At 33.4% G+C, this 14,254-nt stretch overlaps 1 protein-coding gene across 2 annotated transcripts; it reads right to left on the reverse strand.

Annotated features, from left to right (window-relative positions):
- Nucleotides 1–3,498: 3,498 nt before the first annotated feature.
- LOC126915103 (myrosinase 1) lies at nucleotides 3,499–13,866 on the reverse strand. 2 transcript variants are annotated; one of them, XM_050719507.1, is made up of 9 exons: nucleotides 13,830–13,866; nucleotides 8,142–8,204; nucleotides 7,578–7,693; nucleotides 7,367–7,500; nucleotides 5,582–6,258; nucleotides 5,330–5,480; nucleotides 4,405–4,646; nucleotides 3,943–4,101; nucleotides 3,499–3,856 (listed from the first exon to the last, which is right to left on the reverse strand). In XM_050719507.1, the coding sequence occupies exons 2-8, from the start codon at nucleotides 8,189–8,191 to the stop codon at nucleotides 3,981–3,983; spliced, it is 1,491 nt and encodes a 496-aa protein (XP_050575464.1). In that variant the 5' UTR covers nucleotides 8,192–8,204; nucleotides 13,830–13,866; the 3' UTR covers nucleotides 3,499–3,856; nucleotides 3,943–3,980. The 2 variants fall into 2 exon arrangements, with proteins under 2 accessions (XP_050575464.1, XP_050575463.1); XM_050719506.1 differs by lacking the exon at nucleotides 13,830–13,866 and adding an exon at nucleotides 12,984–13,165.
- Between the last annotated feature and the right edge of the window lie 388 nt (nucleotides 13,867–14,254).

Genomic DNA, 14,254 nt, shown 5'->3' on the forward strand with positions numbered 1-14,254 from the left:
ACAATAAGTAGATATAATACAGCGAAGACTACCGTAATCTTGTAGTAACAATTAATTATTATTAATGTAGTAACAGTAATTAATTCGTTAATTACACGTAATTAACGAACTTCTTCGTCGCAGGCAAGGATTATCAGAATTCGATGAAAGATGACATCTCCCGTTCTTTTCGAGCGCTTTTTGCTAGCACAATCTACGCTACAGCAAACTTCTTTGTTTCTGTGTTTGATAACGCGCTGTCCGTGCATCTCGAACGACTTTCGGATTGTTCTCGAAGGCAAAGGCAAACGCCTTTAAGGATCGCGATGTCGCCGAAAGATAATGGCGCGCGACTGTTTGTCAAGAAAGTATCGGAATCAACTTGAGTAGTGATAAACAGAAGAGAAGAAAAAGAAACAAGGATAGTGGAAACTGCTTCGCTATTGTCTCATACGATTTTCTCGACGTTATTGTTTTGTGTGTCGTTGCCACGAACTTTTACAATTACACATTGCGAAGCATCTTGAAAATCTTTCTGATATTCTTCGATTGTCATACGTATCTTAGCGATTGTATACCCTTCAAAAGTTACGTTCTTCTAGTTTTTTTAGTCGAATTATCGACTGTTACGGTGGAAACGTAAAATCTCGAGCTATTACGCGGATGATAAAAGAGAAGAGTTCACGGAGAGACCATCTAAATTTAATCAAAAATATTCTCCAGAAGTAACAACTTTAAGATTATTTATGAATTTGTATGTAAGAAGAGTTGTAAGAGAAATAAAATAGCCCATATTAATTTTTCAAATTAACCTTTGGACTTTAATAATTTCTAACTTTGTAACAAGTGAATTGAAATGATTTTTCGTGTTAATTTGGGTTTGATATGTTTAATGTCGCACTGTTACATATTACAGTGTTTGAATCCGTTTTGTATACGTGCATCTTACAATTATTACACAACATTGTTGCAATATACGCGATCATGTAACTTTAGTACCTTCTTATTTTGTAATTTACTGATTAAGAGAAAACATTTATATGTTACCCTGCAAACGGTAAATAATTTCTGGTGAATTTTCTGGGCAATAGAAATGTTGCATTTTCTATAGTGTTTAATTGGTCGGATGAGAGTATAGTGAGTGACAAATTCTGGAAGAATAAACTTTTGGGTTCTTGCAAAGAATAATAAAATAGAAGCGTTTTGATAGAAGAAGAAGATACGTAGAATAGTAAAACACAAATACTTTCGTCATACTCTTATCATATAATTATAACTTATCATAATTGGAACCAATAATAGCCAATAATGTAGTTTGTGGTTATTACATACAAAAGACACATAATATGCATATATATAGGTACGAGGAAACATCAGGCATAAACAATACCATGTGTTATTATTTACGTGTATAAATATGTATATATATTTATATATACACATCGTTAAATTTAAACAACATATATCAGATACTTTTAAGAAAAAAAAAAACTTTCAAGAAAAAAATAAACAAACCGCTGAGTTGTAATCTTTATACTCGGTAATAAATCAAGCAGTTTACATTTTCACGTCACCAGGAATGCTGTATTTTACCATCAATAACAATTCGAATCTTCTGATCACTTATATACATCTTTTTCCTTCGTATCTTTTTCCTTCAGCCATCATAATTGATTCAACAACAAAATGTTGACATTAAGATAGATAATAGCACGATGGATGATAAACTGTAGTGCGTTAGTAGTGTCGAGGGAGGATGATAACCATTTACGAAAGGTATAAGAAGGAGCTTTTTAGTGGGTCGGAATTAACATCTCGCTAGCCCCACATATGCCATTAGTTCGGGCTAATGGGTCCCTCGAAAAAAGAAAGTAAGAAAAAGAAAGAAGATGATAACCTAGTCATTTCCATATTGACATTATTATTATATATGTGTATAGTCTGGTGTAGATAGGGTCGACTGAGGGAATTCTACATGAAGGTTATTTCACGAAATAACCAGAATTTTATGCCGCCAAGAGCTGTAAACGAGAGACTCATGCTTGTATAAAAAATGAAAACTGCCCACATCGTTAAAGCCTAGGAAAAACTGATGCCGCCAATGTTACAGAAAGGATTAACATAGACGCGTGGAATATTTAACGCGATAATCTCTTTTCATTTTCCTGTCTACCATTCGTTCTGGCGTATTTCTCTTTCTTTCGCGTAATTCCTCTTTATTTTTGTCGGTCTGCGATTTCGTTAGCCTATTTCCGGAAACATTTATCCTTGTTTTTTCATCGTCTAATTCTATCTTAATAAAATTAACCGGATATAGCTGTACTTCTCGCGGATCTGAATTCTCTGAATTTACCCCTTCCCGGATAAACGATAGCTAATCCCTCTCATGGGATTCCAGAGCACAGATTTTCGGCCTCTCTGCATATATTATACGTAAACGTGATATTTACTCTGGGGAACAAAGATTTCCTTGAGAATATCCAGCCGGCTTCAGGCTCGGCTAAGTTTATTCCGCTCGATTTTTTGACGTCGCGCGTACACCATTACCCTCTTTCCTGTTTGCATGGCCCCTTGAAAACCAGAAAGAGAAACCTCGCGTTGAAAGTGGATATCGCGATTGTACGAAACTACAGGTATATCATGTTATTTATAAAAGGGGAATGGACTGCCAAAAGTAAACGCAAATGGCACGATACAAAATGTAAGGTAGAAATAAAAACATATCTTCAGGAATACTAAACTTTGTTAAGACTGAAGTCGGATTATATTGAAAATTTAAATAGGTGTATTGCGTTATACGATTGTCCATAAACATTGAAGAGATATTTATAGCAATGTTATTAATTCCTTTATCACTAATAACGATTTAATCTCTTTATTAATATAATCTAATATGTATACTAATGGTGATTATAGTTAGAAAGTTGAAGGCTTGACATAAGCTAAATAAAAACCACGAGAGAAGAGCACGATAAGCAAATTTGAAATCTAATAACCAATTCCGTTTTACCAAACTAACGTCAAAATTATATTTATTTGACCGTGAATATAAATAGGTATGTATTTTTTTCACCTCATTTATATACAACGTACACCTCCATTCGATTGTTTTGTACAATGTTCAACGAAATCTTGAAAGTTACATGCACCATGCTATAAGATAATTACTGGAAAACAACTGCATTAAGCAGAGCACGATCCGTTATTTTGCTTTTCTCTTCGTTTCCGTTAGCTACTGATTGTATAGAAATGTGTGTAAACGAGATAGGCACTCGAGCATTTACAAGTCGAATTTTTACCTCTTATCTCTAGACCTTCGTAGCCAACGCTTTATCTCGTCCTTGGCCGATTCGATCTTTCAATGTGAATATAATATAAACGCAACATGGATAGATGTCCGTTAAATGAAGTTCTTCCTCGCGAAGCCGAGAGTGTTATTTAATGGCACAAAAAAGGAAAAAATCGTATCGTCGTGTGTTTTCACACAAATAAGACAATTTCGAAATAAAACTACGAACATAAGATAACAGATTAATTTAATATTAATGAACATAACGCTTATAGATCAAGGTAAAATTTTACATATTTTAATATTATTTTTTTTATATACATATCACGTAATTACATACAAGCGATAATTTTTTCTACTCTTCTACCCATCTTTTTATCCATATTTCTTTAATGTTATACATTTTTAAAATTTTAAACTTATTTGCCGTGATGAATTTTTATCCGCGCTGGCTTTTAAATTATTAAAACTTCCAGCCGAAGAAAATAAACGCGAATGAAGTCAAAGATATAAAATTGTTTCGTAAAATTTTAATGTAAAATGAATAAAAAAATATTGACCAAAAAGAAGACTTCTCTGAGAATAAATCTGTGGAAACATCATATAAAAACTCATAAATTATTTTGTACAAATTAATTTATTAAAATGATCGGAATCTTGTACAGAATACTTACGGATATAAATCGTATATGATTTAAGGTGAGCAGAGATTTTAACAGCTCCTATCAATTTTTCCAGCGGTTATAACATTTTGCCACCAGGAAGCAGACTTCTTCAACATTCGTGGTCTCTGTGGATCTTTGAAGTCGACAGAGACGATACCAAAATGTTCGCTAGAAATTATAATGCGTACTATTAGTCGTTTCCATTGGCATGAATATCCTATAAGTTTTAAAAAAAAATATTTTGCAACATATAAAGTGCAAATCGCTCAGGATACTTGGCTTCTGTATTTGTAAATATTAATATGTAGATCTGTATCTTTTATTTAAATCTGTATTTACTGTGTTTTGATAATTAATTAATTTAAAAAAAAATGAATAAATTGACGATGTTAATTTTATATCTACGGTTCTAGACTATTTTATGATGTAAAAAAATCACTGTACTCTCGTGTTAATTTCGTGATCGCTTACCTGTATCCCCTGTCCCATTCGAAATTATCCAGAAGCGACCATAAAATATATCCTTTTACGTTCACACCATCAACGTGAATGGCCAGAAGCATCTGTCTTAAGTATTCGCGATAGTAGTAGATTCTGTCGTCGTCGTTGAGTGTTCCGTGATCGGAAACACCGTTTTCAGTGATATAAATCGGCGGGTTGCCGTAATTTTTCGCCAACTGACGGAGAATAAATCGGAAACCTTCAGGTACAACCTGAAATATGTAACAAACGATTACTGTAACACGCGTTCTATGAATTAATTACTTCCGTGACATATAAGTAACATATGAATAAGCACGTATGTTTGTTTATTAAATTTATCTTAATTTGCACAAAGAAATGTTTACAATTACTAAATTACATGTCGTCTCCTATTACGACAAAAATATAATTATATATATTTATCTATTTCCATCATACCATTATAATCATAATAATTTATGTGTATTACGCATATTTATATTAATATAATTATTGGTAATTTTTCTGCTAAGAATATAACTATTATCTCGTATAAAGAAAAAGTGTTATTGAAACATACTGTTAAAATATTATTTCTAAAATATTCCATTTTCCTATAGAACGAAGGGTATAGGACGAAGAAAAATTTCAAGTAAAATTTTCCAGTAGAATTTAAAAAGTTTAAATCGTACCTAATTAAATTTTCTCTCGTAACTCTCGACCAATCTTTATTGCTTTCTCGTATAATATACAATACGATAGAAAATCGCAATTATAAAGTTCGAATCTTAAGAATCTTTTCTTTAATAATTCATTCAAACTCCTTTTATTTATTTATTTTTCTTCTTTATTATTTTCTCTATCAAAAGAAATTAAGATCGTTTTCTTTAACCACTCAAGTTCCAAACTCAAGACTCAAATGTAAAAGGAATACCTTCAACCAGTCAGTAGCTGACGATTTCCAGGAATCTTCGACAGTCTCTTTCACTCCTTGGTCATTTTCTTGGGATGGTATACGTCCCATAGTACCAGCTGTAACTACCCTGGAGGTGTAATGATTTACAGCCATAAAGTCTGAGGCTCCACTGTAGCAATAAAAATAATATTAGATATAATTACTGATAATAGATGTTTGTTTTACCGTACATTCCAATTTCGCTTCAAAAAGAATAAAACAATTCAATACTTTATATATTTGATCCACTTTGCATCAAACGTGGGTAGACGAGATCTCGCGTAACCTTGCTCTGCGCTCTTGTTGGCCACCAATTCTTTCATCACAAGTGGATAATCGCCCTCCTTGGAGTATATCGGGTGCATGCTCCAACCAACGTTGAATTGAAAAGACGTTTCCGCAGCATCGGCAGACTCAGGATCTTTCGGCATATAGGCGCTTAAATTGATCAAAACACCAACTTGGCCCTTATATTTCTCCTTAAATTCACTCTCGTAGATCCTATAGGCTCTGGCGTGCGATTTCAACACGTTATGCATGCACAAGTACTCGCCGAATCCATGTAGAGTTTTACCAGGAGCGTGTATACCAAGACTGTAACCATTTTTACAAACAGCGATGGGCTCGTTTATCGGGATGAATTTCTTCACTTTCGATCCATATTCGCGGAATACGACTCTCGCGAAATCGCCGAACCAGTCGACTATTTCACCGTTCGTCCAGCCTCCCATGTCTTCAAAAACTTGCGGATGATCCCAATGGTAAATGGTCAATATTGGTTCGATGTTGTTTGCTATGAGCTCGTTGATCACATTATGGTAGTACTGGACGCCATCCTTGCTGATGTTGTTCGAGAAACCCGTCGGCAGGATTCGTGTCCAGCTCACGGAGAAACGATACGAATTGAACTGTTGAAATGTAAGAAGAAAATTAGCTGGTTTTGTTACTATCTACATATATCGGCAGTTTTGATGACCAAATAGCAGTGGTGACTGGTATTTCGATCCCGAATTTCATGAGTCTAGCAGTCACGAATACATGGGTTCTGGTTTTCCATGGACCTAATTGGGTTGTTAAAATAGTAAAGTCTAAGTTAGGAGATTTATGTGTGTAAAAGGGATACGTAGTTGCGTGAAGATTTATAAGAGTTCTTTTGATCTGAATTTTGACGCGAATCAAAGCAGTCTTGAAATAAATTGGACACTACATGAGAGGCTACGATAGAAGTTTGATAGAATCAATGTCATTAATTTAGATTATTCAATTTATTACGATACTTCTATTGTGCTAAATGTAGAGAAGTTCGAGTCGTATAGAATTGTGTTAAATTATACTGGAAACTGAAACGTGTCACTCGACAGTGAAGCTTTTTAAATCGAGCAACAACTGGCACGTACCGAGCAACTCCGTTGCTTAGAAGTGATGTTTTGACATATGTAATTCCGTGTAAGTTGAGTGAATTACGTACAGCAAATTCGCGTATAATTTCAAAGGAGGAGGTTTCATTCTTTTCCTATAATATTCAACAATTACAACACGTATCCGGTATAATTGATTGCTATCAAGAGTTACCATTTTGTTGCACATTGTTATAAAATTACCTACTTATCTACTTAGGCTTTCAATCTGATCAGAATACAAAGTGCCTATAAATAAATAAATAGTAAAGAATTTTATTATTATATACGTATACAGCACTTATTATATTGATTCTACTGAATTTACTGAATAAATCCATTATTCATGACATGTTATGATATATATCTGCACAATTAAGTTAAGAAATAAATTTAACCAATTATATCACCAATAGTTTTATAAAATGATACACATTATTAACTAATAGAACATGCAAATAAAGATACAAAGGATCAAAGGAAACAGTTCAACTCAAAGCTACAGGACTGCAAGTAGAATAAGCATCTTAGAGACTATAGTAAACAACGCATTTGTACAAAAATGAAGAGCAAAAATAAAAATACCACTGCTATTAGCAGCGTATTACGATATATTTACCCCAAGCTTCTTCAGAATAGCAATATCCTCCTTGTATTGATAATAAGAGTTTGTAGCAACATCTCCCGTGTCGTTGTTGTAAACGCGGCCTGTACCATCATGAACGTATCGATCCCAAATACTTTCTCCTTTATCTACGTTTTCAGCGTGAAAGGAAAATTATTTGAAAAATTCACAGATTTGGAAGTCGATTAAAATTTGATCAACCTACCGCTCACATTCCAGGCACCTTCTACTTGATATGCGGCTGTCGCAGCTCCAAAGAGGAAATTGGGCGGGAATTTCAAATATTCGTCCTTATCTTCTGCGTCTTCTGCGCATGCAGAGCTAAAACAGATGGAACATTTAAAAAATGATCGATGATTCAACGAGCAATCTCCGTTTGAAAAACTGTATCGAATCGATCGTTGAAGAGTCGATCGTCACGATTGTAGATGGAAAATTTATTTATTTACTGAATCATCAGTAACGTAAAAGTGTTGAATGTCAATTCTTTGAAACATAGCTAAGTATAAAGCAGAGAAAAATGTAAATAAAATTGTTTGTTTAAAAGTACAGATTATGAAAATATCGATTAATAGAACGATTGATCATCGAAACATTGATTAATGGAAAATTTGAGAGTAGTCATTCGTAAGAAAGATTAAAAAATAAAAATTGGAACTGAGAAAAATTTGATATATTTTCACTTAAAAACTTTGTTTCTGCTTAACATGAATTTAACATAAATATTGGACAAATTTTCTTAAAGAAGAATAGAAGATTAAGTACTCACATTGCAAGTAGCAGAAGAATGGTGGATCCCAGCGAGAGCGTGGCCGACATGTTTGCTTGAAAACTATAAATGCATTCACAATTCTTACAGCTCGTTTATATATATAACACGTTGCTTGCAATGTTATCGACTCTTATCGATAATACACACACTCTGCATTCAAGCTGATATGTTCATCCAATTGATTTGAGTTTAAGGATCTTATCAATATCTTCACATAATTTCGATATCTAAATGATCTTCACATTATTTTGTAAACAATTTCTTATCAATTTACTTTATTTTATCATCCTTTGAAACATTTTATATCTTTTTAATAATAACATTTGTAATACTATAAAACACTTCCAGACACATACATATATATTTTCTCCGATACACTTCTACATAAACATATTTGCTCTTTGTTTAAAAAATAAACAAACTATATATATATTTGGACAACTTATATTAAACTACGAATATTGAAACAGACTATGAATTTTTATGCATGTAAAGTATAGTACTCATACTAATATTTAACATCTTGTTATCAACATAAATTTACCAGTAACTTTAACCAGTAACTGGCGTTTCTTTGGCAAAAATTTTCAAGTTCGTAAACTTGACGTAAAAGATCAATTTGCGTATGACACTAACGTAGTGTCACAAGCACTAACATTTGGCCTGCGTTTGTTTATACATACGTTGATAGCCACCGGACGTGAAGGTGTTACGTAAGTGAGAGACATGACAGATAGAAACAAGACAAACGGACGCATTTAAGAGGCATTCGCCGAAACGCGTCGTTTCTCCGTTCGAAATACCTCGAGAAAAATCATTCCAGCGGGTAATACGTATCCTGACAGGTAATCTCCGCGAAACATTCGGCTATAAGGTTATATAAGCTGGATAGAAAAATACGCGTGGAGGTACGAAAACTTTGTTGCCGCGAAGATACCACCTACCGCCTCCCTTTCTCCGTTCTCCATTCTGTTTCTCGATATCCCGATACGAAATACGTTGTAGGTTCGCCGTGCCGTGCACAGAAGACGCAGCTTTACGGCAGTTTGCAAAGAAAGTGGATCACAGGGTATTCTCTTCGGCAGAGGATAGGCAACATTATACGAGCGACAGACGCGTATCGCTGGAAGAAATCGGGTCCGCCGTAATTCCGTCATACGAACGACAGTCATTCGAAGATTGCAGCACGTGAATGCGGCCTACACGTGAATACGGTCTGCACGTGATCGAGATATACGCAATCAACGTCGAGGGCGGGTAACTTTTTCTCTAGTTAAATAGATGAGTGTCGTCGATTATCTTTACAAGTTTCGAGTGCTCGACAAGCTTTTGTGACATGTTATATTTTTGTGTCAGGCTGTGATAAAATGACAAGGAACATATAAAAGGAATAACTTTACGAATGAGATATTTGGAAATTAAACTGATCGATACCATTTTTCCAAAAGTATCTTAATTTTTGTATTGGAATACAAATTGGTTAGTGATCGGTATATATTTAATTCTTTCAATTGCTTGATCCTGTCTTTCCCCTTCTCTTTATTCACAAATTATTAATAGTTTGCGAATGTTTATGTGCATTTACATTTTCGCGAATATAACTAGAGAAATACAACGTAAGTAGAAATGTATCCCACCTAGTGAACATAAGGTTCACTACAGCACAGCTATTATAGGTACTTCGGATATTCTATATATTATACTTAAGAATGGTATGGGGAACTGAATGATAGAAAAATGCACGAAATTCGCATAGTATGCAGAAGTATAGGAGCGTTCTTAAATTTTCTTTCGTGGAAGAAACTTTATTACATAAATAATTGTTCAATACTGTATCAAACATGGTAATCATATTACCATAAAATATACGAATTCGAAGGTTTGGATCGTTTTATAGCTATGAGACGCAGTCTTATACTCGTAAGATACTCGCTACAATGTATTGAGTCGGCAACTAAAAGGTTGCGGATTTTGTCAATACCACCTAATGGCAAAGTCCGCAATCACTTAGTTGCCAACCCAATAATATCAGATAGCGATCGAACTTATTACACAATTTAATATAATAGATGGCCCTTTTTCAAATTTCTTTCTTAGCACATCGCGAAACAGTTGAATTTTATTGATAAAATAAATCTCACCGTAATTCGATGAAAATCTGTTACATTTATTAGAGTAACTGACGTTTTGTTAGAATCTTTTCCTCCACAACGGGAGGATTTTCGTCTGATGTTACCGGCGGCGTCTCGATGCCGCTAGAGGAAACGCGATGGAATTTTCTGCGCTGACGTACACCTCCGACCTTCTTAATTGAAATATGATTAAGAAATGTTGCCGCGGCAGCCAGAGCTTTCTCATTTTGTTAATTGTCTCAGCTAATTCACCTCTTTCTTGCGGATAATGCGATAAAAACGTTTTCGTCGCGTTTCGGGTCAACACGGAGAAATGTTCGATAGATAAAATGCTGCCGATTGGCTATGTACGTGTACACGATTCTTTGAACTCGTGAAACTTTCAGATAGAATTCTACGATACCCTTTTCTTTCGCAACTCGATTGTGGCAAGAAATTGACCGTGGAAAAGTTTTAAAGAGGCTCGATGGTAACAGAGTACGAATAATTAGAGCGTTGAACGCATCGAGCGTTGATTAAAAGTGCTTCTTACCGATACAACGTTAAATTGCGAAGAAGCGGTAAAATCTTCGTATATGACTTTTGTGGTAGATTTACTAGGAAAATGACGCAGAGAAAAGTTGAATATTATAAGTTTCTAGTAAAAGAATTGTTTGTTGATATACATATTAGATCGCGGATTACTTTCACAACGCAGCAGGAATTATTAATTATTTGAAATTATTGGAATTTTATTGTATTACTGATATCCGAATGTAAATTGTATCGATATTATATTTGGAAAATTGTTTTTATGAATAACCGCTGAATAATTTAAAGAACGTAAAAACATGCGTATATTATCGAAATTTTTGTTATTAAAATGATAAAAATTTCGAAGTGACGCGGCAAATAAGATATTTAATTCATTGGCTGAGGATAATAAACAAAATGATATATTCGTTGCTGATTAAATAAATCTAACGCATAGAAATTTATTAGCGAATCAGGTACTTTAACTCCATGATAGAAATAATTAATCGAACAATCAAGAAATTAATCTCTGACAATAAATTTGAATACGACATTTTTGTCTAACTGATTAAACCTTTCTATAAGGTTTAGATAATCTTCGTACAAAATATCCTAACAAGTAACTACAAGTTTTACCCTGTTCCACTCATCCGTTATCATTTATTAATTGATACACTGACCAACATGAAGTAAAAATTAGGTAATTTTATGTGTATTGCGATAACGAGGTACGATGTTGTAAGTGCTGTACGTATTATCGCGTTGCTTGGACAAATGATCGAACTTGAAGATAACATTAATCCTGGCTTTATTTCTCGATTACCGTACGCATTGATTGTACTCGGAATTGCACTTATCGTAGGCCAATACGTTCGTATAGGACAGCAAAACTGTATTCTATGTCGTCGTTGAATTTATGTTTACGTATCCTCTATACATACTGTTCAATCGAAAATTTATATCGAACAAATCACGCGAGCACGATTGATAGAATGACGAAAATGATAAATCGAATAAACGAGAAGGATAAATCAAATAAATGTGGAAAACGAAATGGGACAGAGTTGAAACGAAATAGAACTGTCGTTGAATGATTAAAAGTAAAATAGATGTCACAATACCACGTTGCAACCACAGCAGATACATTCGTTGTATATTACGACGCTGAATATTTGAAGTAACTTTTAAAGAGTATCACCGCTTCCATGCCACGAGACTTTCAGTAGAATTCGTAGACCGTAACATTTTTAGGAAGAAAAATTATTAATGCACCAGTAAGTTTATCTAAAGTTAGTGAAATATAAAGTTTTTCCAAGTTATTCGAGTTTTTAAAAGAAAATTCCGCTGTTAAAGCGTATTTCAAAAGGGTGCTTCTGCATTTTCTATCTACCCTTTCTTCCCTAATAATAAAAATATTCGTAAACGTTATCGTATAAAAAGGTTGAATCGATTCCTTACGCAATTATAACATAATCACGATTATGTGTTTCGAAATAATATATTACAAGAACACAATTCCCCCTTTTTCGTGGTTTTCATTTTACTAGATGCAACCGTCTATTTTCCTTCCTATAAATCTTCCTATTGAATATTTTTCGAAAATAAATTCATTTTTCTCTCCTCGTGAATCGCTTTTCAGAGTCCAAAAATCTTAAGATGTATTTTTGCTTAAAATCTATTGCTAAAACCTAGATACACATATAGTAAAAGCACATCTAAAGAAGAAGAATTGCGGATATACTAATATGTATTCTAACGAGAAAACATGAGTCGTAGTTAGGTATTTTGCGATTTATAGCCATGATATAAAAAATCAAGAGAGATTGCTTGCATCTTATCGACATATTCAATGTCGACTAACACGCTGCCTGCTTCGCTTTGTGTCTTGAAAGCACATCCACCAACTCTGGATTATTATTCATTTATGAGACATTTAAAAGTGCAAAATTGCACAGAATTCACATAATACGAAAGAATGCCTAAAATATCTAAAGTATAGCGATTCCTATAATATTTCGTAGGTGGTTGAATCTTCTACCGAGATACTATCTTTCAAGTGACCGATTAGTATTATTTATTATAAACTTGGCTTATACAACTGCAAATCAAATTCAGAAATCGATTTACATTTACTAGCTTTTCGTTCTTTGATTATTTACATACTAAAGTAAGAAATATTTTTCATTCGTAATACCTTTTGGTGTTTCAAAGATTTTCACAAAATTTGATAATCGATGGCGATTAACAAATAATCGCTTCTAACGTAAAATCACGAAACCGCAATTTCTTATGAAACAGTTCACAATAACGTACATTTTTTAGTACAAGTAGACACTCGAGACTGGACGGTATTACCGAGAAACTAAAACTAAACAATCTCTCCTTGAGGCTCTACTTATATGGATATCTACATATGTATGAATATACGTGTCTCTCTCACTGGCGCACGCTGACAGAACAATTCTTTAGTGGAAATTGCCTGACAAAGATTATATTCTGTTAAATTTTCAATAGTTCCTCCCTGGTAAAGGAAACTATGACTCAGTAGTTTCTAATATACATACATATCACCTCCTTTTCGACGATATGTTTTGCAAAAACAGTTAAAAATAGTTAAAAATACCGATACAGTATGCTACTATGCGTCACACAGTAAATATATATTTCATACTGTACTATATTGCATATACATTGTGATAATTGAAATGAATTAGAAATAATGCAAGTATATGATTCTATCTAAAAATATATGTTGAAATAAGAATTTGAAAAATGAGAATTCTATGAAAAATCTTAAATAAATATATTAAATTATTTAACATATTTCTAACAAATTTCGTAAGTAAATCTCGAACGAAGAAGATGAGATTGAAGAGACTATAAATTTGATCAGTAGAAATCAGTGTTATATAGTGTACAAAATACTATTAATATTCTCGACAGGGTTGTAAAATGTATGTAGATATACAAGTGCGTGAGTGATTTCCAATGAATAATTTAACATGCAATGCCCGACAAGATCGTGCGGTATTATACATACCTTGTAATGAACAGGAATTTTATTTGTATCGATCATAACATTTAGTGGCTATCCGTACGTGTAAAAGCTGACGTTCGATCGGCATCTGATTTTCTGTATTATCGAGTTCCTCAATATATATACCACGAATATTCCGTGGAGAATTCCCGGAGATACGAAAATTGGGAATTTTTATAGTTTCAATTTATCAGTAAACAGAATAAAAGTTTATATCTAATCTGACGAAATCTATTAATCTGAAAAAAAACATGTATGTCCAAAATGATGACTCCGTTCAACATGAGTTTCGTGATAACTACATTTATAAGATTATACCGTTCTATCTTTTATTTACGATAATTCATTTTAAGAACAACATTTTAAGAACTTTATAAAATACACGTCTAGTATTAAACAAGAAACGTTTAATTAGTCACTAGTTTAAT

Source organism: Bombus affinis, chromosome 4, assembly GCF_024516045.1.
Source record: "Bombus affinis isolate iyBomAffi1 chromosome 4, iyBomAffi1.2, whole genome shotgun sequence".
Classification (NCBI taxonomy): Eukaryota; Metazoa; Arthropoda; class Insecta; order Hymenoptera; family Apidae; genus Bombus; species Bombus affinis.